The following is a 27,367-nucleotide window of genomic DNA, read 5'->3' as shown; positions in this document are numbered from 1 at the left end:
TTGGGCTGGTTAGGTATAATGTGTAAAAGCTGAGACAATTGCAAGGCAACAAGCATGAATGCAGGTTCAAACTCTAACTTGCTCTGAATGAGGAGGGTGAAAGAAGAATGGAGTAAGAAAGTGACATTTAAAAAATGATTCTTCCCCTTTCCTCTGAAAAGAGAGATGTCCCCATTTGAGAATAATATTTTTTGCCCAGGTCTTTTTGACAGCACTTTTCCATCTTGACCAGAAACACATGAGCTTGTCATTTCTCCTTCTCCCTAGGGGTTCATATTTGACCTTCCCCACCACCATCACCATATTTAATTCACAGAACCTGTATCAATTGTGGGAGCCGTTGTTGTTCTGTTATTCTGGGGAATACAAAAATAGACTGGTACATGGCCACTGACCCTGCAGAATTTAGTCTTTATTGACTTTGCAATTATTTTTGGGTTATGCTATTGTGCACATGCAAACATACCCCAATTAGAGGACAAAGTGAACACAAGACAAGCTCTAGAGGGTGCAGTACAGGCGAAAAATTTTACAGAAGTTCACAGGCAGCCTGTGGGTATCTACTTGAGCTGAAGTATTCTTGCAAAATTTCATGCAAAAGGGAGAATTTGAGCTACACCTGCAGGCTATGTTGGATATTGAAAGTTACTTGAATGACCTTCAATAAGTTGAATAAATGGAAACAAGATTTCTATGTAAACTTCTGTAACTCTTTGATTTTGCTTTATTTTTGAAAATAGGGGGCACCTGGGTGGCTCAGTTGGTTGAGTGTCTGACTTTGGCTCAGGGCATGATCTCCCTGTTTGTGAGTTTGAGTCCCGCAATGGTCTCACTGCTGTCTGTGCTGTCCGTGCGGAGTCCACTTCAGATCTTCTGTCCTCCCTCCCCCACCACCTCTCTCTGCCCCTCTCCCACTCGTGCTCTCTCAAAAACAAAATATTTTTTAAAATGGGACGCATCTGCATCAGGATCTTGTTTCAGCATGATGAACTACTAGTATTGATGAGGGTGGTTGCACTGTCTATTCTGATTCCATAGTGGTAGGTCCAAGCCAAATGGGAGGAAAAGCTAAAAGAACTTGGAGAAATTCTTTCCCTCTCTTATCTAGGATTAACATAATATTTAGATAAACATTTAATATTTACCCCCTCTCTTGTCTTTTATTCCTTAACAGTTTCAAAATGGGTATGGATAGGCTCCATCCAAAAAAAAAAAAAAAAAAAAAGACGTTTCCTCTTCAAAGCTGTCTTTAACCCCATAATGTGTGTCCAAAAACCTCCTTGGGCAATGTTCCCTTCCTATAGGAAGCACTCACCCCTGGAACATATAAACCTTGCCTCTTCCCAGCTTCCACCTCCCTGGCTTTCCCTTTGCCATTCATGGAGCTCTGTGAATATCTCTCATTTGGTATCATTCAGTTTTTGTCATATAGTTATGAAACTCATTAGTGATTACTTTATAAAATTTTTTTATTATCTTTAATAATATCCTGTTCTACTCTTGTGATTCTAGGGAGTTTTCATTCCAAGAAATGAGACATTTATTTTTTATGTTGCTAGAATCCTTGCTTTTTACTTTTACATTTTATTATTATTTGAATTATTTAAAAAAAATTTTTAGTATACTTAACATACAGTGTTCTGTTACTTTCAGGCGTATAACATAGAGATTCAACAATTCTACACATTACACAGTGCTCATCATGATAAGTGTACTCTTAATCCCCATCACCTATTTCTCCCATCCCCCCACCTGAAATCATATGGTATTTGTCTTTCTCTGATTTATTTCCCTTCACATAATACTCCCTGGATCCAGCTGTGTTGTTGTATTGGCAAGATGTCATTCTTTTTTATGGCTGAGTAATATTCAATGCTATATACACACCCCACATCTTTTTTATATGTTCGTTCATTGATGAGAACACTTGGGTTGCTTCCATAATTTAGCCATTGTGAAGCTGCAGTAAACATAGGGGTGCATGTATCTTTTTGAATTAGTGGTTTTGTATTCTTTGAGTAAATAGTAGTGGAATTACTGGATCGTATGGCAATTCCATTTTTAATGTTTTGAGGAACCTCCATACTGTTATTCACAATTGCTATACGAGTCTGCATTCACACCAACAGTGCCTGAGAGTTCTTTTACCTCCACATCCTCAACAGCACTTTGTATTTCTTGTCTTTTTTATTCTAGCCATTCTGACAGGTATGAGGTGATGTCTTACTGTGGTTTTGGTTTGCATTTCCCTGATGATGAGTGATGTTGAGCATCTTTTCATGCATCTGTTGGCCATCTGGATGTCTTCATTGGAGAAATGTCTGTTCATGTCTTCTGCCCATTTTTAAATTGGATTGTTTTTTTGTTGTTGAGTTGTAAAAGTTTTTTGTATGTTTTGGATATTAACCCCTTATTGGATATATCATTTACAGATACCTTCTCCTATTCAGTAGATTGTTTTTTTTTGTTTTGTTTTGTTTTATTGATGGTTTCCTTCACTATGCAAAATCTTTTTATTTTGATGTAGTCCCAAAGGTTTATTTCTGCTTTTTTTCCCTTGCCTGAGGAGACCTATCTAGAAAAATCTTGCTATGGCTGATATCAGAGAAATTTCTCTGTGTTCTGTGTTTTCTTCTAGGAATTTTATGATTTCAGGTCTCACATTTAGGTCCTTAATCCATTTTGAGTTTATTTTTACATAGGTTGTAAGAAAGCGGTCCAGTTTCATTCTTTTGTGTGTAGATGTCCAGTTTTCTCAACACCATTTGTTGAAAAGATGGTCTTTTCCCATTGCATATTCTTGTGTCCTTAGTCATTGATTAATTGGCCATATAATCATGGGTTCATTTTGGGGCTCTCTATTCAGTTCCATTCATCGGTGTCTGTTTTTGTGCCAGTACCATACTGTTTTGATTACTACAGCTTCGTAGTATATCTTGGGATCGGGGATTGTGATACCTCCAGTTTTGCTCATCTTTTTCAAGATTGCTTTAGCTATTTGGGGTGTCTTGTGGTTCCATACAAACTTTACGATTATTTGTTCTGGTTCTGTGGAAAATGCTACTGATACTTTGATAGAAATTGCATTAAATCTGTGCATCTCTATGGGTAGTATGGACATTTTAACAATATTTGTTGTTTTAGGCCATGAGCGTGGACTATCTTTGCATTAGTATTCAGTTTCTTTCATCAGTGCTATATAGTTTTCAGAGTACAGGTCTTTCTTTTCCTTAAGTTTATTCCTAGATATTTTATTCTTTTTGGTGCAGTTATAAATGGGATTTTTTTCTTCATTTCTTTTTCTGTTACTTCTGTTAATGTATACAAACGCAATGGATTTCTGTATGTTGATTTTGTATCCTGCAACCTTACTGAATTCATTGTTCAGTTCTAGTAGTTTTTTGGTAGAGTCTTTAGGGTTTTCTTCATGTAGTGTCCTGTCATCTGCAAATAGTGACTTTTACATTTTTCTTACCAATTTGGATGCCTTGTATTTCTTTTTGTTGTGTGATTGCTGTGGTTAGGACTTTCAGTACTATGTTGAATAAAGGTGGTGAGAGTGGACATTCTTGTCTTATTCCTGATCTTAAGGGAAAAGTTCTCAGTTTTTTACTGCTGAGGATGATGTTAGCCATTTTTTTTAAAATATATATATGTGTTGAGGTGTGCTCCCTCTAAACCTACTTGGTTGAGAGTTTTTTTCATGAATGGATGCTGTACTTTGTCAGATGCTTTTTCTGCATCTATTGAAATGATCATATGGTATTTATTCTTTCTCGTTGATGTGATGTATAGTGATTGCCTTTTGATCTGCAAGTAGGTGGCAGAAGTTATGATTAAATTAATGTCTGTGTTCTAGTGAACAGAATGGAAGTAAAGTGAGATTAATTCCTCCCAGTATTGGTTGTTCACTGTAACTTTTGCAGGAGCAACTGCTCTCTGACCCTTCAGTTAATTACTGTATGATTGCAGAAAAATGAAAAATTCCTAATTACTCCTGTTTCCCTCACTTAGACTCTTTTCCCTTTTCAGTACTTGTTTAGGCACTTAGTTTGAGAGGAAGCAAGCCACATATCACAGGCTGAGAAATCAGGTTGCATGTTGTAAACTGAATTCAAGTGATTTCTGTCAAAGGCTACAGACAGGGAGGAGTGAAATCACAGGCTTTCCTCTGTAAGTGTCTTTCGGATGATTATGTTTCAGGACTGCTGACTCTTTGTGCACACACGTGGCTACATTTTAGAGCAAAGGCCATTACTTAAACCCCTCTTGAGCTTCAGGCTGAGCACTGTAAATACTCCATTAACTAGTCCACTCCAAATAAGGGGCACCTAGATGCAGTCAGTAATCGAGAAAAACACATTACCAACAGATTGTACTTGGCTCTGAGATTATAATTTCCAGAACAAAGATTAAATGTCAGCTCTCTCTGTGCTTTTTTAACCAGTGTAAACTAAGGGAGCCCCTAGCACAGTCACTCCACAGTAAAACAGGTGATATTGGAGGCCCTGGAAAGTACAATTATTTGAGATGCTTTAAAACCTGTATGAGTTTATTGGAGAATAAGCCTTGCCTTCTGAAGGTGCTTGGCAAAGGGTTAGTGGAGATTAGCAAAGGAAAATAGTGTTCCTTCATCTGTACTCCTCAATCACAGAGAAAGCAAACATTTTTAAAGCAACTTAGCTTAATTTTTATGTCAGAGCAAAATTACATAGAATGCAAGGCACAGATCTTAAGTGGCACCATTTGATGAGTTTTGATAAATGTGTACATCCACAAAACCAGCCCTGCAGGGCAAGATACAGAACATATTCATCACCCCAAAATGTTCTCTCCTGCCTCCTTCCATTCAGTCTCCATCCCCCATAGGCAGTCATTTTTCTGATTTCTATCACCATAGATTAATTGTATCTGTTCTTGGGCTTCATAAAAATGAATCATACAGTATAAACATTTTGTTGTGTCTGGCTTCTTTCAACAAAATATTTTTTTAGAAATCATCCATGGTGCTGCCTATATCAGTAGGGTTTTTAAAAAAAAAAATACAGAGTAGTTTTCTGCTTTATGAATATAGCATAATTGATTTATCTGTTTTCCTGATAATGTACCTGTGAGTCATTTCCAGTTTTGGACTAATAGGAACTATGCTGCCAGAAATACACAAGCTCATCATTTCTTCTAAGTAGTAGACTGTATTCCTGTAAGTTGTTAATAATTTTCTCTCATTCTTTTAACGTCTGCATGACTTGTAGTAACATCCTTTTTTTTAATTGCTTATATTGCTCATGTATGTTTTCTCTTTTTTGTGATCACTTTTGCTAAGGGTTATACATCTTATTCATCTTTTCAAGGAACCGATTTTGGCTTTGCTAATTTGTCTCGCAGTTGGGATTAAACAGAAACGTAGAACACTCGGAGCGGATGTGTGTGGGTGTGTGTGTGCAGGTACATGCCCACACAAGTATGTATGTTAAGGAATTTGTTGAAGGGCTTTGACCTTACAGAGTAGTGGGAGCTGGTTTAACAGTTTCTCTAAGTCTTTGTGTCTGACCCTGGAGCTTGAAATGCAGGCTAGGCAGCCAAGAAGTGAGGATATATGTTAACTAGAGTAAAGTAAGAACCTACTGGAGTCCATGATGACCATAGTAATACCTCTTGTTTTTATTTTTTGCCTCTCACCTTGGGATGTGGATGTTCTATAGAAACTGGGGCCCTTTGCCTTGAAATGAAAGAGATTTGGGTGGAAGTAAATCATCACTGCTCTAGCTCCTAGATACCAAAAAAAAAAAAAAAAAAAAAAATCTGTAAATAGTCACACTGACAAAAGGACTGTGTAGGAAAGGGGTTGACAAACTTTTTCATAAAACACGAGATAATAATAAATATTTTAGCTTCGTGGACCAACGATCTCTGTTACAGGTGTTTGACCCTGCCATTGTAGTGCAGAAGCAGCCATAGACAATGTGTAAATGAATGGTGTGGTTGTATTTCATTAAAGTTTATTTACCAAAAAAAATCCACAAAAAACAAACAGTGGACCGTGAACCATGGACCAGATTTGGCCTCTAAGCTGTAGTTTGCTGTCCCCTGTTCTAGAGATTTTGATATATCTTTTCAACTTAGCACAGTCGGCCTAGGGTTAATATTTATTAACTTTGTGTTTAGTTCCATTAATCCTGCACTCTTGGTTCTATTGTTAAATATTTTACATCTACAGATGTTTTTAATTTTTTTTTTAAGGTTTATTCGTTTTTCAGAGTCAGGGAGACAGAGCGTGAGTGGGGGAGGGGCAGAGAGAGAGAGGGAGACACATAATCTGAAGCAAGCTCCAGGCTCTGAGCTGTCAGCACAGAGCCGGACGACCCGGGCCGAACTCAAGGATGGCGAGATCATGACCTGAGCTGAAGTCGGACGCTTAACCGACTGAGACCCCCAGGTGCCCCTACATCTACAAATGTTTTAAACCTCACTATACCCTATTATGACTTTCGTATTAGACGGTCAACTGATAAAGAAATTAAGGGAAGGAAAAAATGATAGTCTTTGATATTTCCCCCGGTAATAGCATTTATGATGCTTTTCATTCCTTTCTACGATTCTAATTTCCATTTGATGCTATTTTCCTTTCAGCACAGAGAACTTTTTTCTTTCTTGCCTGCCATGCAGGTTTGCTGGGGTGAATTCTCTCATCATTTACTTACCTGAAAATGGCTGTTGTGGGGCCAGCATTTTTCAAGGGCAGAGATAAAGAATGCTGGTAGAAAATTCTAGGGTGATGGTAGTTTTCTTTCAGCACTTCGGAAATACTGTTTCTTTATTTTCTAGCCTCCATCTTTTTCTGATGAGAAGTCAGGTCACATTTCTATCTCTGTACCCTTTTATGTAATGTGTCTCATTTTTCTCTGCTGCTTTCACCATTTTATTTTTGGCTTTTAGCAGTGTGGTGCTGAGAAATGTCATTGTTTTTGTCTTTATGTTGCTTGTGTTCCATTGAGATATTGGATCTAAAGTTAATGTTTTTCACCACATTTGGAAAGTGTCCAACCATTATTTTTTTAAGTATTATTCTTCCCCATTTTGTCTCTTTTCTGTAAGTGTTTTCTCCTTAGTTTTTATTGTCTTCTGTCTTTCAGATTGAATAATTTCCATTTGTTTCCAGTTGATTGATCCTTTCTTTTGCATCTCCAAACTGTTGTTAATTCCGTTTTGTGAATTTTTCATTTTAGGTGATGAACTTCTCAGTTCTATTTTTGTCAGTCTGTTTTTTTAAGTGTTCCTTTCTTTGTCTTTAGTCATATCTATAATAGCTGCTTTAGTTTCTTTGTCAACTGCCACACTTACATCATCTTGGAATATATTTTTGTTTACTGCGTTTCTTGACTTTGGTTCACTTTTTCCTGTCTCTGCCTGTATACTAATTCTTTATTATATATTGGACATAATAATGACACATTGTAGTGTGTCTGTATTCTGTTATTGTCCTCAGAAGAGTGTTGATTTTTGTTCTAGCAGGCAGTTAAATTACTGACTTACTACCTTGAACTTACCAAGACTTGATTTTATAGTTGGTTGGGTATGCCTGTTTGTTTTTTTCCTAGTCTTAGGAAGTATTGAGTCCTGGAGCTGATGCAAGGACTTTCTGGGGTTCCAGTGGAAGGCCTGAAATGTTAACCAAACCTGTCTGTATTGTGAGGATTCAAATTCAGACTCCCCTTCAGTAAATAGCAGCTCAGCCTTTGAATACCTTTAGAGCTTTCCATGGAGTCTCTCCTACAAATGCTCTCTTATGGGGCAATTCAAAGATTTCAGGGTAGTTTATGCATGGATTTTAGGGCTCCCTTTCTTTGGTTCCCTCTTTTTGGGAATATCCTATCTCAATTTCTGGCTACCCTGATTGCCCAAACATAATCCTAAGACTGTAGCCTTTTACTTACCTCCTAGTCATCTCTCACCACCCAGACTGAGAGGTCCCCCTCAGGGGCAAAGTGATATAAATGTGGATCTTATCCAGGGCAGTGCAGTTCACTTCTTTTAAGGATCAAATTCCTTCTGTCTACCCCTTTTCCTTACTCTTCATTGTCTTATTGTAAGTATTACCTGTGGGAAGATTATGCCAGGGTAAGCTTCTCTATAATTGCCAGTATATAATTTCTCAGCTTTCTTTTATAAAAAATCCCAAATTAAATTGATCACCTAGTTACTGCCCTAGTAGGGCAGTTTAGCAGTCTGCCACGGCCAGCAAACAGTTTGAGTTGTTTTCCTATCACTGCTCTGAAGTTCTCCTGCCCCTTGGTATGTATGTCAGGTCTTTTTTGCTTTTGGTACAATAACCACCATTTCTAGGTTTGCAAGGAGAGTGTGCCCCTCCCTCTGCCCTGGACACCTTGGGTAGGGAGTGAGTGAGTGCAGTTTGTTTTGGATACTGGCATGGTGAGACAGGTCTTCTGAAGGAGATCTTCAAGTAGTAATCCCCCCACTAGAAGATGAGAACCCTCCAAGAACTGACTGAATTAAAAATGAAAATTCCAGTCTAAGGATAGACCACTTCCTGAAACAAATTCCCAGGCATTTGAAAACCTTTGAGTTTCATTTACTAGCCTTTTCTATTGAGTAAATGAATAGGATTTCAGGGTAACACAGTATGTAAGAATATGCACATTACTCTTATAACTTGATAAGCTGAGTATCCTTGTCCAAATTTACATGGTCTAAATACCAGGCATGATTTCTTTCCACAGGAAGAAAAACCTACTAAGGGCTAGGAGAGGTAAAAGGAATTAAGTTGTAAGACAGCCTCATTTTTAAGAGACCTACCTAGCCAAGCACCTTTCTAACAGGCATAGTGTGTAGGTTTCATGCCAATGGCCTAGCAGATTTCATGCAACTCTGGGTAAGTCAAATGAGACCTAAAAATTAAGCAGCTCTCAGCCTTTCTTCAAACTTACATCCTCAGTATTCTGGGACGTTAGCTTCTTTTTTTGATTTTCAGTTTCTTTTTCCAGTAGCCCAAACTTACTATCAGGGTGTCATCTTAATTCTAAATTAACTTATAATTTATTTTTCCATGCTAAAAAGGGAGAAGGGAAGCTATAACCAAGCAACCAAAACAAAATGAAAACCTCAGTTCCTATGAGAGAGTGAAAATAAAAATTTATCTTGATCGCCTATGTAAAGAATAATCAAAATACTTCCTTGTTGCCTGTAGATGTCTTGGGTGTCCAGTTAGAATCTCTGTCCTTTATAGCAGCTGCCATAAAGGCTTGTGACAGGCAATTCAAAAAAGGGTCATTGTGTAATGTGGAAAGAACACACCTATTTTTGACAGTTGGTACAATTAAAATAGCCTAGCCCATCTCCCACAGTTACTAACCCTGTATTTCTTCCCTTTCTTCTTCAATTTCAACAAAGAAATAAACACACAAGTGCACACGCACGCGCGCTCACTCAAACACACACACACACACACAGTGTAAACATTTCTCTAGTTTCCTAAAACCCAAACTCCAAGCACCTTTGGCAATTTGAGAGAACAGTCAGAAACGTGTGAGCTTTGCTTAAGTCACCTGTTTTAGATGAAAAATGGAATCACTTGTATTGGGAGGAGATGAAGAAAGGGGCATACACTCCACGCTCCAGGGGCATGCTGCTGTTCCAACCGGGGCATTATGCTTTCTTTCTCTACCAGTAAACTTCATGTGAGAAGGGCAAGTTATTTTTTTTTCCAATAAGCAAGGGCTGTGTGCTACCTGGCTTATTGGAAAAAAAATAGGTGTAAAAATCACTTTGGGTCCCCAACCTGAGTATTTGATGTAGTTTTGCAAGCATAATGTTGAATTTTTAATGACTGTCACCTACTTTCCAGCATATTTTCTTAAACATAAATTGACGACCGGGGATGCACCCAAATCTGTCAGTATGGTATGTTATTTTGAAAAATATTACCTACTGAAACTTTATTTCCTGGAAATATGACATCAGTATAATTTTTTCTTTTGTTGTTTTCCTTTTTCTTTCTTTTGCTTTTCATGTATTCTCCCAATTTAATGACTGCTGTGCTCATTTATTGTAACTGTGTGTGTGTGTGTGTAGTACCCATGTGGAATATTTTATGTCCCTTATATTATTACTTAAAATGCTAAAGAACATTTTGTTGCAGAAGAAATGATAGCAGAAATTAAGTATAAACTTACAGAATATGGCATTTGCATAGAAATGAATACATGTAGATTTATGCATAAAGAGAACTCTGATTATCCAAATCATATTGCAAACTCAGTTTTATTTTCTAATCCCAGAGCTATTAGAATATATAGTACATGCTGTTGTGCTATTTATTTCAAAAGACTTGAACTTTTTTTCCTTCCATAAATCCACAGCATTTTAATCACTGCCTGTATCTCACACTCTCCCAAACATTGTGACATAAAATGAATCAGAGATGGGCAACACAGACATAAAGTGTATGCAGACAGTAGGACAAGGGTATTGAGCAAATAGATGAATTGAGTGAATGAGAGCTGGTGTGGGGACGTTTCTGTGTGTTGGAGGCAGTCTCTCTTCCTCATGGTCTTATCTCCCTCGGCATTCCACATTTGACTTTGAAGGTTGTCCTGAGGGTGACGTGAAGCAGTAGAATGAACACCAGGCATAGTACCTGGCACGGAAGTGGTAACTCAGATGTAGAAGGTTTTGCTGACTTTATTTATTGCATCAGGAAATGTAGACTCGTGATGGTTCACTAACTTGCCTGGGTTGTCCAGCTGGTCAGTTGTAGAGAGATATTCCCTGCTGAGGTCTTTTAGATGACCCTTCCAGCCCTGCACTTTACAGTACAAATTCTTTGCTCACCTTTTCTACCATTTCCATGGCTGAGGCTGGGATGTGGTCAAGTACTTGAAAATAACAGCGTACAGGAGTGCTGCTCTGTCTTAGGATGTTTTACCATGCCTCCTCCAGGAACAAGTTTCTTCCTAGTGAGAAGACATCCAGCATGGTGGCCATGATGGCATTTTTTGAGAGGATTAATCTACCGTTTGAAGATTAGAGAGCACAGGTTTTTATGGCTTTATAACTTGAGAGGCTGATGTCTTGTCCTCTTAAAAATACCTGTGAAAATTTGCAAAGGATTTACTACTTACTTACAAAGTAGGCACTAGTGAGAGTTTAATTAAGTGAAAATGACATTTTCAAGGGCAATTTAAGAAAGGCATTAGAAACTGCTATCAATGAAAGGGAGGGGTTGAACCTTGACTACTGTCTTTATAGACCCTGTGTTGGAGAATATCTTGAGTTTCCTGACCAGCAAAAGACACATTTTGACTCCTTGATGACAACTCATTTTAGGTATAAACTCTTTTCCTGAAGACTTCATACAGTAGTATCTTTTAGAGTGCTATGGTCAAAATTTTATTCTTAAACTATGGCTGGTGCCCCCTTAAATTTTTTTTTTTTTAATTTCGTATTTTTCAGCATGTTGCTTCTCTACTCAGAGACTGACTCTGAATTACTGCCCTACACCATTCTACCCAACTTTGCAAGTGTGTGCAGCCATCCTCCTGTTTCCTGTGGATGCGAATTGTGTTTTCCTAAGCTGGAATTCACGATTTTGTAGCGTGACGTGCTACAAAAGCTTGCCCTTTCCAACCTTATTTCTTGTCCTGCGTCCTCTGCTTTAGCCAACTTGGTCCCCCTTCACCCTCCCCACCCTCTCAGACATTGATGATTGATTGGTAATGCTTATCCACTGGGGATGGACTTGCTTTTTCGGTAGAACACTCTAGGAGTTGGAATGTGAGATAAAAATCTGTTTTCCATTTCTGGCCTTTCCTCTTCTTGAGTTTCCCTGCCTTATTTTACCATTTAGTCGACTGGTTCCTAACGGTGGCTGCCCATTAGAATCATCTGAGGTGAGGGGAGCATAAAAAGGGACAGTGGCTGAAGCATTCCCCAGACTATTTAAATCAGAACCTTGGGAGGGTGGGGTATCTTATTAAAATCTCCCCAAGTGATTTTAATGTGCAGAGAGGGTTAAGAAGGGCTGATTGATTCTGTGATCTTGGCCAAGTTACTTAATCTCTCTGGGCCTCAGTGTCTTCTATGAAATGGGGATTACATGCATTTATTGCTTGGGCTTCCTGGGAGGAGGATGTGAGATAATGCACGGGAATGAATTCTAGGAGGGTGTAGTCAGCGTTCTGTCCATGTTGGCCGTTGCTATTGCTGTTCGTCTGTGTGCTCAGCTCTCACATTCCCTCCTGACTATTCCTACTTGTACTTTAAAGCTCAACAGAAACCTCACTTGTTTGCTGATGACCACACATACAAATTAAGCTCCTGTAACACCGAGACCTAAAAATGAGTGTTCAAATGAGACGGGGTGGTTTCTGTTTCATGTGATAACCCAGTAACAAGCAGTCCAGGCCTGACGGTGCTGCTCCATACCGGCCCTTCAGGACTCCTGACCCCCATGTTGCCGGGCCATTGCGTGTCCATCTTCCAGCCCACAGGAAGTGGGCCAGAACTATAGATTCAGCCACATGGATTGTCCTGAAGTTGGAGGTTGCTGACAATTTCCTCTCCCATCCCATCTCTTTGACCTGAACAAAGTCCCACTGAGCTACAAGAGAGGCCCTAACTGGGTGGCCAGGTGTTCAGCTAAATGGTGGCATGAAGGGAGATGAGAACTGAGAGAAGGGCAGGGGGCCTGAGAAGTCTAGGCTACTGCACTCAGCTTCTTCCTCTTCTTGCCTGCACATCTGTGGTCTGTTGTTGCCAGATCATATTCTGTATTGCACAGTATGTTAACTACCCTTTCTGTTTTGTGAGTTTTAGTTACATTCTAGACTCCCTCGAGTTAAAGATGGCTTTGTATTCCTGCAGACACACTTGTTAGGAGGGTGCTAAAAGCATTACAGATGCTCATGTAGGTGCAGTCTTTGTTGAAAGAACCAGTGGCAGATTTTTGTTTTTTTAATGATTTTTTGTAACAGCTTTATTGAGATAATTTGCGTACCATACAATTCATCCATTTAAAGTATACATTTCAGTGGCTTTCAGTATATTCAGAGTTGTGCTACCACATCACCACAATTTTAGAACATGTTTATCACCCCAAAAAGAGATCCTGTACTGTGAATTTTCACTACCCCCTCCCAACCTCTACTTCCCCCAATTCTAAGCCACCACCAATTTACTTCTCTCTCTATAGATCTCCCTATTCTAGACATTTCATATGTATGAAATTATTTGTCTTTTGTGACTGCCTTCTTAGACTCAGCTTAATGTTTTTAAGGTTCATCCATGTTGTCACATGAAGCAATATGTCATTCTTTTTTATGACTGAATAATAGTCACATGGCTGTGACACATTTTGTCTATCCATTTATCACTTGATGAACATGAGGGTTTGTTGCCACTTTTGGCTCTTAAGAATAATGCTACTGTGAACATTTATGTATAAGTTTTTTTGTGGACAGAACATTTTCATTTCTCTTGGGTGTGTACCTATGAGCGGAATTGCTGGATCAGATGGTAACTCTTATTTTTAGCTTTTTTAAGGAACTTCTAGACTGTTTTCCCGAATAGCTGCACCATTTTAGATTACCACCAGCAGTGTTTGAGGATTCTGATTTCTGCACATCCTTGCCAACACTTGTTACTATCTGAGTCTTTAATTATAGCTCTTTTACTGGCTGACACGCTATCCCACTGTGGTTTTGATTTGTGTTTCCCTGATGACTAATGATGGTAAACTTTCTTTTTCTTGTCAGTGGCAGATTTTCTGCCCACTACACATATGTGCTCCTAGGTGTGTGATAACCACCCTGTTTTTGCCTGGATATTCCTAGGAATCTGACATGTTTTTATCAATAGAAAGTGCCTGGAGCGTTATCAGAATGGAGGGGTGGTGTGTGTGTGTGTGTGTGTGTGTGTGTGTGTGTGTGTGTGTGTGTGACATTGTTTTAGACTTGGCCTCTCACACTGGAAATCTTATGCTAAGGTCCTCTTTTTAATTATGTTTCACCAACAACATGGAAAACGTTATTAATGCTGACTTAAAAGTTTGTTTGGCAGATAACCCTGAAAAAAAACACAACAATATTGCAAGAGGGTATGACAAAGGACAGCATAAATACTCTAGGATTATTTGGCTGTTACTGTGTTTTCATGGTCGTCACAACTGCCTTCTTTTTCCATATTGGTTCCATTCTTGAAAAGTACCTGGAGAAGCTGTACATTGAATATGATTTTCTCATTGACTTGCATGACGCCCACAGCATTGGTGTGTGGGCAGTCCTGAGGCTCTCAGTGTTGAGCAAGTCCATAAGGTCCTTGGAGGTGTAGCAAGGAGTAAGAGTTTGTCATTTCAGTCTTCATTATTGACTTTTGAGATTCCTTGTGCAGAACGTGAAGGTGGTGGTGATGGTAGTGTGGGCCTTTTAATAGCTGGGAACAGTGTGGTGGTAATAATCTTGACTAGATGATAGAGGCCTGGCTTGAACATGTAGCATACCTTGCATATGGGAGATGCTTAATGAGTTTTCCTTAATCACTGGATGAATAAAGCACTTCATCTCTGTAAACCTCTGTAAAACGCATCAGGAAAACATCAGCAATTTGCTGATAGGGCTTCAGAAGTCCTTTGCAACTGTAAAAATTTCTGGTACAATGATTGTATTTCTAGCTTCCCAAGTTAAAAAACAAAATACACACCATTCTTTTCAAGGTGCCCAGTATATATCCCTCAGGGTCTGTGAGTGAGTTGTGTATGTTACCCACTGTTGTCCCCGGCTCCTTTTGGTGGGCAGAGAGCTTCCTGTTCCCGTGAACCCTGGGGCTGGAGTGACTCAGTTATAGAAATTAAATCACTTTTTTTATAATGCCAATGTAAAGTGGCCCTTAATGAATATTTGCCAAGCTGAGAATGACCGGTGAGGTCATTTTTAATGGGAGATTATATTTCACCATGGCTGATTTCTGTCCGATTTATTGCTATTAGCTCCTGAAGCCAGGCCAGCTGATGGAAGTGCTGGCAGGAGTTTCGTCTCCAGGCTGAGCGCAGAGATGGAGTCCGTTCCCAGATGGCGAGGAACAGCTGGGCCAGTGGCGTGCATACGTGGGTGCTCTGCAGGGGCCATCTGATAACGGGGGCTGCATGTTCCTATCAGGTGTTCTGAGAGAAACACTGCCTTGTCTTACACACAAAATGCAATCACTGGAGACCCTTTATCTTTTGAGAGGAAATATATGTGGGGTGCCTTTTGGCGGAATCGAGCCCTCACTCGTGTAGATGGTTATCTAAGCTTTTGGCAAAGGAAGTGGACGAGGAGACTAAACTCAGTTCCCTAAAACTTCCTGGGGTGAGGTTTCTGAGATTTTTTTTTTTAACCTACTTTTTTCTTTACTTTCCTTCCCCCTCCCTATAAAATAGCTCTGAGGGAATCAGACATCCTTAACCTCTCAGATGCATATTCAGTTCTAGATCCAGAGTTAATGGTACTGTTGTATAAGTATGTTCTCCAGTGTTCCACACTTGCAAACAAGTGCCATTTCAAACACTAGTCATCCTTGTTATAATTAATATACAGAAAACTGAGTGTTGACAGAGGAAGCTGTCTTCTTGGTAAGGTCAGCTTTCACTCTGAAGTAACTGTTCTGTGTGGGACTCATTTATGACCACCTCCCCCTCCCCTTCTCTGTCCCCTCCACGTCCTCCCTTTATCATCATTGCCTAGGATTATGGACTCAGGTTTCTTATATACAACGCCACCGAGGAGCCTTGATAGAATCAGGATTAAGGATGACACCTGATTACAGCCTCCTCTTTTTTTTTTTTTAAATATATATGTATATCTCTTGATTTCTCTCTTGTTCAGCAGTAAAGAGCAGTTATTATTAACTTGAAGTTAGCATCGGTGAGTGTTTCATGAGGCAGCATGGTTAGTAGTTGACGATGCTTTGAATAAGCACACGACAGTCTCTCCGTGTATGTGTGTTGAAGTGGGCAGCTAAAACATAGAGGGATCCTTGTACGGTACCCAGTGAGTCTTGCATCGGATGTAAGATGTGATGACATATATGCTGTATTTCTCACAAAACTATAAGCCTCTCTTTTTAAAATCCAGTAAGGTGTGAATATAAGTAATTCACATGGGGGATAGGCCATGTCCTGCTCCATGCGTCCGAAATGACTCTTCTTTGATTGCTGCACCTTCCTGCCATTTTTCCTTATGTCAAACCCAAATTCCTTTGCCTCTATTGATGTGTAATCCAGAACTTGAAATGCTTGGTACAGTTACTAGACATGAGGAGCTCCTACCCCCTTTCTTCTGTCTCTCTTACTCCCTTCTCTGGAACTTGAGCTTTTCACTCCTTTGTTATATTCGTCCATCTGTTTGTTGAGAAGAGTTCTGTGCATCTGGCAGTGTGCCAGGTGCTGTGTTGGGCACTGGGCCAAAGCACCGAGGGGCCTGTCCTGCTTTCCAGGGGACTGGCTCAGGTAACGTGTATCTTGCTCTGTCATATGAGGACCCTCCACCCCCACACCATGAGGGCGCAGCCCATGTCTTGTAGGGATACAGCTTTGACATTTCAGCACGTGGCAGGCAGCAGGCATTTGAGAGACAGTCCTGGTGACTGTGGGCTGAGTTTGGAGGTACGTGCTGAGGATTTTAAAGTTTCCCCTTTCCAAGCTATAAGATGAGGTCACTGTCTTCCTTTTCAGGAGGCTGTGGTTAGTATAAAATGTAACCATGTATGTGCCAGCACCTTAGGAAGGCAGGTGATACCTCCGGGTAAGTTAGCACCCATTTTCATTTCCTACATCACCTATTTCTGTCCTCAACTGTCTCTGAGCCTGTCTGTGCCCTCCTTCCTTCCTCAGAGGCAGGCAAGCAGGAGTAAAAATCCTCAGTGTGTCTGATTCCATCTCTTTGTCTCTGTTGCTTCCATGTATTTATTGACAGTGCCACTGTTTCAGCACATCTCTCCCTCAGCATATATGCCTATGTGGGGACTGTCACGGAGAACTTGACTCCACACTTGACAGGGACACCTGCTCTGTGTGTGTTTATGACCTCTTTTGCCACTTCTATTCCTCATGCACACGTGTTGTTCCTGAGTGGTGAGCATCTTTGAGCATGAGAAAAGGGTTTTTTTTCTTTTCTTTTTTTAAAAAAATTGTTTTTTACATTTATTTCTTTTTGAGAGACAGAGAGCACAAGTTAGGGAGGGGCAGAGATAGAAGGAAACACAGTATCCGAAGCAGGCTCCAGGATCTGAGCTGTCAGCACAGAGCCCGACGCGAGGCTCTGACTCACAAACTGTGAGATCATGACCTGAGCCGAAGTCGGACGCTTAACTGACTGAGCCACCCAGGCACCCAGGGTTTTCTTTTTTTCTTAATGTTTGTTTATTTTTGAGAGAGACAGAGTGTGAACCAGGGAGGGGAAGAAAGGGAAGGAGACACAGAATCTGAAGCAGGCTCCAGGCTCCCAGGTGTCAGCCCAGAGCCCATTGTGGGGTTGGAACTCAACGAGCTGTAAGATCATGACCTGAGCCGAAGTTGGATACTTAACTGACTGGGCCACCCAGGTGCCCCAAGAAAAGTGTTTTCTTAGGTTAAACCCAATATCCAAGCCCCTGCTGTACTGTGTGGGTCCAGGTGACTGATAAAACAACACAATTTTCACGCCTAGGCTGTCTGCCTTTTGTGTAATACCTGGTTGACAATGCTATACGGTCAGTGCAGAGGTGAAGTCTTTGGTGAAAGACACACTTGGGCTGGTTTGGGAGGGTAAGGGATGAAACTGAATCCTGAACAGTAGTAAGAGCTGAGCTTCTTTGCTTACGTGATCATCTTTCTTTTCCCCTTGCCCTGTTACCATGAAAAAATTTGACACTGGGAGAAAGAACATCAGGTGAATGTCAGAGAGAAGAAGCTTCCGGTAACATACTGTGGCAGAATCCAGTCCCTTTTTTGAAAGTGCTTAATATGTAGTGAGCTAAATCTCCCCTGAAAAGCGGTAACATTAACCTTTTTTGACCTGAATTTTTGTTTTTTAACCAACCTTATATTGCAGGGTCTTTCTCTAGGTAGCAGTGTCTTCTGTGTACAGACTAATAAAACGTCATTGAATGAGTTTTCGTCTTTGTGATCGAAACAAAACGGGGAGCTTTCCTCTTAGATGTGCTGAGACCCCTTAGGACCTGGGAGGTGATGGGGGGTTGTGCTCAGTTTCCTGGGAATCAGGTTACTGGTGGTTGGATTTAGGGAGTAGCTCCATCCCTCCCTGGGAAGGCCAGCACTTTCTATTTCTTCCTTTCATGGATCCCTCCAACCCCAGAGCCTCAAGCCATTTAACTCCACTTCTGGACGGCATTGCTTATGCAAACTCGTCACTCTGTAACTAAATAGAAAACCCGTCATAAATTAATGGAATTGCAAAGAAAACCCTTATGGATTAGTTGACGAACTGCCAGGTGGAAGAGAAGGAAAAACGCTGCTCCAGCACAGGTCTCTCTGCTCAGTCTGGTTGTCCGTGAGCAGAAGAGTCAGCGGGGAGAGGCGAAGCAGGTGCAACAGGTGTGTTTATTCAGTCAGCCGGCACTTACTGAGTGCCTGGTGATGGGGCATGGAGACATAACCCTCCCATCACCGCCTTACATCCTAGGAGGCAAGTGGGCACATGTGGAAGAAAGAACGAGATCACTCACTGCTGTGAGAGAGACTTGAGAGGGAGGTAGCACTAAATCCTAACTAAATTCTGGTTTGGCATGGGAAGGAGGGATTGGGCCTAATTCTTCCGTGGGTGAATCTTGAGCTGGGTCTTCAAGGGTGGGGCTTTAACCAGGTGGCGAAAGAGTAGGGGCAGAGGAGTGTCTGCAGGAGTCCTCAAAAACGTCATTTCATCAGATCTTTGCAGCAACTAGGATCCTCATTTTGTGACTGTCTTGGCGTAGCAAATATAGGGGTCTGTGCCTGTTTTTGAAAACAAAATTTTATTGGAATACAGCCACGCCCATTCATTTTCCTATTATATGTGGTTGCTTTCCTGTTATAATCCACAGTGGCATAGTTGTGGCAGAGACAGTGTGGCCTGCCAAGCCTCAAATATTTACTCTCTGGTCCTTTGGAGAAAAGGTTTGCCAACCCTTGGCATAACATATTGTTATTCCTTGAAACTCTTTATGGAAAGGACCCACACTGTCAGCAACCAGGCTTTCCTTGCAGGCCTTCGTGGACTTATTGGTTTATGTTACCATCTGGTGATTTCTGTTCACTCCATGGTACCATACCTCTAACTCTATAGTCTCTAGTTTCCATAATTTCTGGCTCTGGATGTCTGGAACTGGTATAGTGCTTATAGTGTGTGAAAGAAGGGGGGAATTTCTCCGTAATCATCCCTCTAAATGTCTGATTGCCCCGACCCCCAGCTGTTTCAGACTCTGCTGTCTTGGATCCTGTGCTATTTATTTGCTTGGTAAATGTTACCAAGCAAAATCAGAGACAAAAATAGGATAAGTAGTCACTGAAAAGTGCCTCTGTCCTTTGGTCAGGCATTTGTTAGTGGATTCTGAGGCTGGCGGTCCCCTTACAAGTGAGAAAGGAGGAGAGCTATAGGGAGATGTACCACCTCAAGCCTGCATTTATCTCAAAAACGCAGAGAATGCGTTTCTAGAAGATCTGTGCTTTTGAAATATTGCTTTCTTAGATAGAGTATAAGTGGCATGGAATTATATAGCGAATGCCAACTTTTTAAGCACTCACTGTGGTCTGTGGTGAGAGTCAGCTGTTGGGAGTGCCAGACTAGACTTTGCACAAATATTAATAAGAGCTGGATGAAATAATGGTACAGTTATTTCAGTGCTACAGAAGGAGAAACAGAGTCTCTGACAACCTAAGTATCGTCCATGTTCACTACTAAATGACGCTGCCTCCAGTCCATGAGAAGGAGGGTATTGATTTTATGCTGTAGTTATCCAGGTGGCGGGTGGAATGGTGATGAGAACACTGAATCAAAAGGTGAAGAATCTGTTTCAGACTGTCAGAGGAACTAATTTTCAAGGGACAGGTACAATTTCTGTTTTAGCCCCAGCAGCCACCAACATTGTTTCAATAGCACTGTCAAACAATACTGTAGTTTGGGATCTAATTTCTCATTAGTACTTTGAACAGAAAATTGTCAGCCATAAGTAATCGTGGCATTTTCCAAACGTGTCTGGAAAATACAGTTGGTCCTCAAAGAGAAACATGTAGTTTTAGAGCTGTCCCAGTTTCCAGCTAAAATGATCATTCCTAAACATAAGGCTGATCTTAACTATTCCTTTCTTAGAAGCCTTCCGTGCCCTGCCCTGCCCTTCCCTCAGCTTAAAGTCTTTATCAGGGTAGGAACGCCTGGGCGGCTCTGTCCATTAAGCATCTGACTTTGGCTCAGGTTATGATCTTGTGGTTCATGAGTTCCAGCCCCACAATGGGCTGTCTGCTGTCAGCACAGAGCCCACTTTGGATCCTCTGTCCCCCTCTCTTTTTGCCCCTCCCCCTGCTCACTCGCTCAATCTCTCTCTCTCTCTCAAAAATAAACACTTGAAAAATAAATAAAGTCTTAATCAGGGTGCTTGCTTGAAGTCTTTCTGGTTTGGGCCTTGCCTGATTTCCTTTCTGACCACTCAGTACCTCCCATTTCTGCATTCGACTCAGTGCGCGTCCTTGCATTTGGAGCCTGTTTCTTGAACACCATCTCTACCTTGCCCCTTCACCTGGCATACTCCTGCTTCATCTTCTTATCTCCACTAAGATGTCACTAGATCCAGGAAGTCGTCTTTGACCCTAGAGACTGGGGTGGGTGTCCTTCCCTTGGCCCGCCCCAACATAATGTCTATTACACTGTTGTTCAGTGGTTTACTTGTTTGTGGTCCACCACTAAACAGTAAGCTTTTTAAAGGCGTTCTTTTTTGTTCTGACTCTTGTCATCAAAAGGAATAGGAATCCCCTAGAGCTAGCTAATAGAAAGGGAGTTTACTGTGAGGAAATATTTGAAGCATAAGGAGATCTTTGCAGAAATGTAAGAACCACGTCCAGAAGATGCTGTACCTTGCTGATGTGTCTGGTGGCTTTCTCCTCCTCTATACTACCGTTCTATTTGCCTATTTTTTGCCAGCTTCTCAGCTCAAGCACATGTCACGAAGGTATTCCTGACCTCAGTTTGTCTGCACAGCCTGACATGGCCCTGGTGGTCCCTCCCAATCTCATGGCTTCATCTCCTGCTCTCCACTTGTTTGGTTTCTCTTACCAAGTTGCAAATTTCCAAGCAAACCCTCTGATTGGTGTAGCTCACCCGTTCAGGCTGGGCCACATGCATCATAGGTCTCTGGCCATCCTACAGGTGGGCTGTTCTTGGGCCAGGTCCTCACTGCAGACCAGCTGGACCTATTTGCAGCTGGAGAGCTTCCACAGGTCAGAGCATGGCTCCCAGTATAGACTTCCTGTTTCTGTTTCTTTCCCTGCCCATTGCTTACAAAGATGGTAAGTTTGTGTTTCATAAACTTTATGGTATCCTTTGTTCTGTTTCATCTTTACAGATATCATTAATGGAGCTCAAGAAAAATGTGTATTGCCTCCTATGGATGGCTACCCCCACTGCGAGGGGAAAATCAAGGTAAGGCCCAAGTAATGTCTATTCATTCCCTTCACCTTTTGTCTTCACTAACACCCTCTTCCTCTCCTCCCCTCCCCTCTCTCTAACTCCCCAGCAATACAGATGGCAAGCAAGCCCTTTAAGGGAGTCATCGAAGGGATGCCTCAATTCTGCCAGTTTGGGGCTGTGGCCATGACAACCCTTGTGTGCTTATGCCAACTTCATGGGGTCAGTCCACAATGGCTCTAACTCGTCAGAGTGAAAGAGCCTGGGTCACTTCGGGCTCCTGCTGTGTCTTTGAAGCTGCCTCCCCCTGGCTTTCCCAGCCTCCAGCAGGTGATCCTTCAAGGGCCATTGACAAGGAGCTGCCATTATATAGAGCCCAACTTCCCTCTCCCCCAGTCCCCAGGCCCCCCTGCCACGAGGTCTCCAGATTGCGATTTAAATGTCACATTTGCATTTGCAGCTGAGTAACCTGAGACACTTGGACACTCTGACTCTTAGGATTTTTTTTTAAAAAGTTCTTTTTATATGGCCTGCCCTGAGGGAGACCACAACCCTACTCACTAGTTTTCAGAGAAAAGTCTTGGTTCCAGTGTATGCTTAGGATGGTGAGCGCAAACCCCAGAAGCATTAACATGGTTCCTCTGTGGGACTCACACATGCCATGCACACCTTGCACGCCTGCTCTCATTCACGCTGTCTGTTTCAGGACCTGTCCTCTGGCTTATGCAACTGTAGCTCTCTGGGCGAAAGGGGTTTTGATTAGGCAGTTGCTCTTGATAGAACTCGCCTGGCCACTGCCTGTCCTGGGCTTTACTGCCTGGTGGTCTCACGGCCTTCCTCCACCCTGCCCACCTCTGCTAAGGCCCAGCTGAAGCCAGCGTCTACCTGTGAATCATCTGGAAACTGGGCATCTGTTGTCCTGACCTCAGCTCACTGACAATGAACCTCAGGCCCCAGTCTGAGCCATTCACTTCTCCTTGCCCTTCATAGCCTTCTCTGTCATGGGATGTACAGCGCCACCGAACACGGTCTGCTTGTAGATGTCCTTACCTGGCTCTTGTTGTTTCAGTGGATGAAAGATATGTGGCACTCGGATCCCTGCTACGCAGACTACGGAGTGGATGGGTCCACCTGCTCTTTCTTTATTTACCTCAGTGAGGTGAGTTGCTTCTTTGGCTTCAGGGTGTGGAAGTAAGTGGTGAGCCTGTTTTACAGCCTGAAGTTTGTGTATTGTTTTTACATGGTGGACCTGTCGTTCCCTTCTTTAATAGGTTCCCTGCTCTTTAATAGGGTGATTTTTTTTCCCTTGAGGGGAAAAAAAAAACCAAAAAAAACCCGGGCTAATGTAGCTATTTACATTTTCTTTCCTCAGTTAAAAACAATCTAGTAAAATAGGGGCACCTGGATGGCTCAGCTGATTGAGCATCTGACTCTTGGTTTTGTCTCAGGTCATGATCCCAGGGTCATGGGATCAAGCCCCATGTGGGGCTCCAGGCTGAGCCTGCTTGAGATTCTCCCCCTCTCCCCCTGCTCCTCTCCCTTCCTCCCTCTCTCTCTCTCAAAGTAAAAAAAAAAAAAAAAATTAAAAAAAAATTAAAAAAATTAAAATAAACAATCTAGTCTAATACATGTAACGTAAAATTTGCCATCTTGACCATTAAGTGTATAGGTCAGTGGAATTAAGTATATTCATATTACAATGCAGCCATCACCACCATCCACCTTCTGAACACGTCATCTTGGAAACCTGCAGCTCTACCCATTAAACAATGACTCCCCATTCCCTCTTCCTCCTGTCCCTGGAAACAACCATTCTAATTTGACTTGTGACTACCCTGCTTGTGACTACTCTCATTATTCATATAATTATATAGTATTTGCCTTTCTGTGAGTGCCTTATCTATGCATCATGAACTCAAGATTCATCCGTGTCATATTATAGCATATGTTAGGCTTTCCTTCTTTTTTTAAAGCTGAATAATACCACATTATATTATATACCACATTTTGCTTATCCATTTATCCATTGATGGATATTTGGGTTGCTTCTACCTTCTAGCAATTGTGAATAATGCTATGAACATGGCTGTACATCTCAGTCTTTGAGACCCTGCTTTCGGTTTTTTTGGGTGTATATCCAGAAGTGGAATGGCTGAATCATAGGGTAATTCTGTTTTTATTTTATTGAGGAACCACGACACTTCTCCAAAGTGGTTGCTCCATTTACATTCCCACCAGCAAGGCATGAGGCTTCTAGTGTCTTCACATCCTTTCCAGCCCTTGTTGTTTTCTGTTTTTTGAAGTAACCGTGCTAATGGATATGAAGTGGTAACTCATTGTAGCTTTGGTTTGCATTTTCTTTTAAAAATTTTTAAAGTTTATTTATTTGTTTTGAGAGTGTGTGTGCACACGAGAGTGTGTGTATGTGTGTGAGTGTGTGTGCAGGGAAGGGGCAAAGAAAGAGGGAGAGAGACGATCTCAAGCAGGCTCCATGCTGTCAGCATAGACTCTGATGCAGGGCTCGATCCCATGAACCATGAAATCATGACCTGAGCTGAAAGGGATGCTCAACCGACTAAGCCACCCAGGCGCCCCTGGTTTGCATTTCATTGATGATCAATGATGTTGAGCATCTTTTCCTGGGCTTTTTGGCTGAGTTAGCAATTTGCTTACAGGCTGAGTTATTTCCTTTTACCTTTTTATCTGAGCTTCTTTTCCATTTCTACCCTTGAATTTAAATTGCAGCTTATTTTCTTTTAAGTGTTGCAGGACATTTTACAGACCATCTGAAATTTGTCCCAGGCTTTGATGAGTCTCACGTCACCCTGGAGAAAATGGTGGAGGTGGGGTAGATTCAGGACCATATGGGGACAAGTACAGGGGAAGAACTGAGTAGGGGATCAAAAGCTGGCGTCCCCTCCACGCTTCATGGACAAAAGCAGCCCGAGGGGCTTGTGAACTGGGTGCTGTCTAATTTCAGAGGATGTGCCCTTGCGTGTGCTATTGCCATAATAACAGCTCCATGATGCTACCACACAGGAAGGAGAATGCCTCCGTTTTGAGCCTAAATGACATAGTCTTTCATGTGGGACTCAGGCACCTCTCTTCTGTGTCATGGGGTGACAGGGGACAGCTTTCGGGGATGGAGGCCAAACCAGTATTGCCACAGGGCCTATGGCCCTGAATTCTGTGCAATGTGTCTCTTTATGTCCCTTTCCTTTTTAAGATCCACTGAGACCTTTTTTTTTTTTTTTTTTTTACATGGTCACACCATGGCCACCCCATGAGACTTTTTTTTTTTTTACATGGTCACACCATGGCCACCCCATGGCCATCATAAGAAGCCTCAGAGCTAATGATAGTTAAAATACCTCTCGGAAATTAAAAGCTCAGAGAGTTGGTTGTGTGATGCTCCTCATTGGCAGACTGCCGGCAAATTAATTCTGTAGCATTTGAGCGTGTTTTTGGCTGAGGTGGCCTGTGCCCCACCTTCTCATCTCCTTCTCCAGAGGGGTAAGGCCTGGGGTCTTGGGTGAACCTGTACTCCAGTGAGAAGTCAATTTAGAAGCACCTTTCTAGCCCTGAGGAAAAGGTTCCTCCTTCAGTTTAATTTTCAAAAGTTGCCTTCCTCTTTCCACTTGATGGAATTCAGCCAGAGTCCAGCTGTGCTCCCTGATTGACAGGTGGGGCTAATTTCATGCCTTTCTGAGAGTTTGCATGTTGGGTGTACTACTGAGTTACAAGTAGAGCATTACCTCCCATGTCAGCCTTCCTTCCATCTCCTGAGCCAGAGCTGGGAAGGTGTGGGAGAACAGTCCAGATGGAAAGGGACTGCGATTATTGGTGACCCAGTTCCCTTCCATTGAAACTGCCATGCAACCCAACTCACAGTGAAGGAAGGATGTCGATAAGGTGAGAGAAAAGTGAGGTTCTGATGAGTGTGGGACAGACTGGGCTGTGCAAAGATGTGATGAATCATATATTCTTTTTTTAAAGTTTTTTTGTTTGTTTGTTTTTTGGGTTTTTTTTTGAGAGAGTGTAAGTAGGGGAGGGGCAGAGACAGGGGGACAGAGGATCAGGAGTGGGCTCTGCACTGACCATGGCAAACCTGATGTGGGGCTTGAACTTAAGCACCGAGGGATCATGACCGGAGCTCAACAGACTGAGCCACCCAGGCGCCCCAATGTAGTCTTAGTACTGGAGCCCAGGTGTTTCATTGCAGAACCTGTAACTATTTTTTCCCTTTCCAAGGTGTGGAATGGTGCTTTATTAACCTTTACCTCACTCTTCTTATGCAGATGATCAGGCTTTTGTTTTTGTTCAGCTGAATTCAATTCAGTGAGCACTTACTGAACCTCCCTTATATTCATTGAATGTCAGCAATTGGTGAGAAGGAGTTTTCTTGGCACCATGGTATGCATTCATTAAGAGTCTAATGGAAGAGGAAGAATGGAGGCAGGTGGTGGAGCCAGGACAGGGTGGAGAGAATTTCCCTGAGGAGAGAACCAGGAAACCCTTTTAGTTTAAATCTGAAAATAACCTTGGAACTCTGGCCTTTAAAAAAAAAAAAATGCATTTTATCATAGCATCTTAATAGGTACTCTTTAAGAGCTGGAGAAGAATTTCACCACTGTGCCCTCTTGGATGGCAAATACTGCCTTTCAAAAGTAGTAATTTTAACTTTGTCTTTAAAGGATCCTACGGTGAGGATTCCTGAGTGTATATGGGAACATGGTTAGAATAGAGCCGGGCAGATGGATGACGTTCAGTAAACATGGTCGGCACTTTTATGGGTTTTGATATTGTCATTATTTGCGTTCAGTTATGGGGACATTTTATGTGGGAGCTCAATTTTGTTTTATAATTAGAACCAATTTCTGGTTCTAATTCATCATTCTAATTTAATTTTAGATCCTTTGACTTCTGGTAACGTAGAAATTCAGCTATTCCCTGTGACTTCTTCTCTCTGCATATGGCCCTTGTGTTTGCATTGGAGCTGTGAGCTGGCCCTTTGGAAGAACATTGCGTCCCTGCCGTCGTTAATCTGAATGACTAGAGGTGGTTTTTAAAGCCAGTTAATTCTGTGCTAGTATTTTAAAAATCCTGGACAGCATCTGGTTTCTGGTCTCTGCTTTTGTTTTGTTTTCCCTCTTGCTTTCTTGAAACCTTCCTTCTTTTTTTTGTTACTTCATTTAACCACATATCATATGCCAGGTTTCTCTTGGAATTGGAAAGACAATTAAGAGAGACATCTTCATTTGATTTGTTTACTTGATCAACAGATGTACCAGTGACTTTTCCTCTTAATCCTTCTTGAAGAGCCAGTTCTGGCTTCTATCTCTGTGTTTAACCTCAGAGCTTTGACAGATAAAAAAAAAGGACTTGAAGTAACAACGGTCAGTCACCAGTTGAATTGAGGCTTTGAGATTCAGCCCCGTCCTAGGAGGTGGCACTCTGCCTTCATTTTTCTTCCCCTGGGTCGTCTCCATGTGCCAACTTCCACTGAATTATGGGGCTGTAAACTTGTGCTTGTACCCTCACCAACTTGCAGTCTACACGTCTTTCTTAGTAAATCCCAGAAAGTGCAACCATCAATATTTCCCCACATTATTCCCACAGATGCTTGCTATGTGTCTGACACTGGACTAGGGACTGGATGTGGTGGTAAGGAGTTTGGTGTTGCCCTTGTTTGGTGGAAGACATTAGGAGAAGAATGAAACATTACT

General features: G+C 41.7%; 1 protein-coding gene across 7 annotated transcripts in view; it reads left to right on the top strand.

Moving 5' to 3' along the window:
- The window catches only part of MGAT5 (alpha-1,6-mannosylglycoprotein 6-beta-N-acetylglucosaminyltransferase), a 334,676-nt gene that overhangs the window by 175,172 nt on the left and 132,137 nt on the right, over window positions 1–27,367 (top strand). For all 7 annotated transcript variants that reach the window (XM_047869764.1, XM_047869769.1, XM_047869763.1 and 4 more), the window contains 2 exons: window positions 21,580–21,656; window positions 22,711–22,800. In XM_047869764.1, coding sequence (XP_047725720.1) covers window positions 21,580–21,656; window positions 22,711–22,800 — 167 coding nt within the window. The remainder of the gene's footprint in view (window positions 1–21,579; window positions 21,657–22,710; window positions 22,801–27,367) is intronic.

The sequence above is a fragment of the Prionailurus viverrinus genome, chromosome C1 (assembly GCF_022837055.1).
Source record: "Prionailurus viverrinus isolate Anna chromosome C1, UM_Priviv_1.0, whole genome shotgun sequence".
In the NCBI taxonomy this organism is placed as follows: domain Eukaryota; kingdom Metazoa; phylum Chordata; class Mammalia; order Carnivora; family Felidae; genus Prionailurus; species Prionailurus viverrinus.
This window is presented reverse-complemented; position numbering and strand designations above follow the sequence as displayed.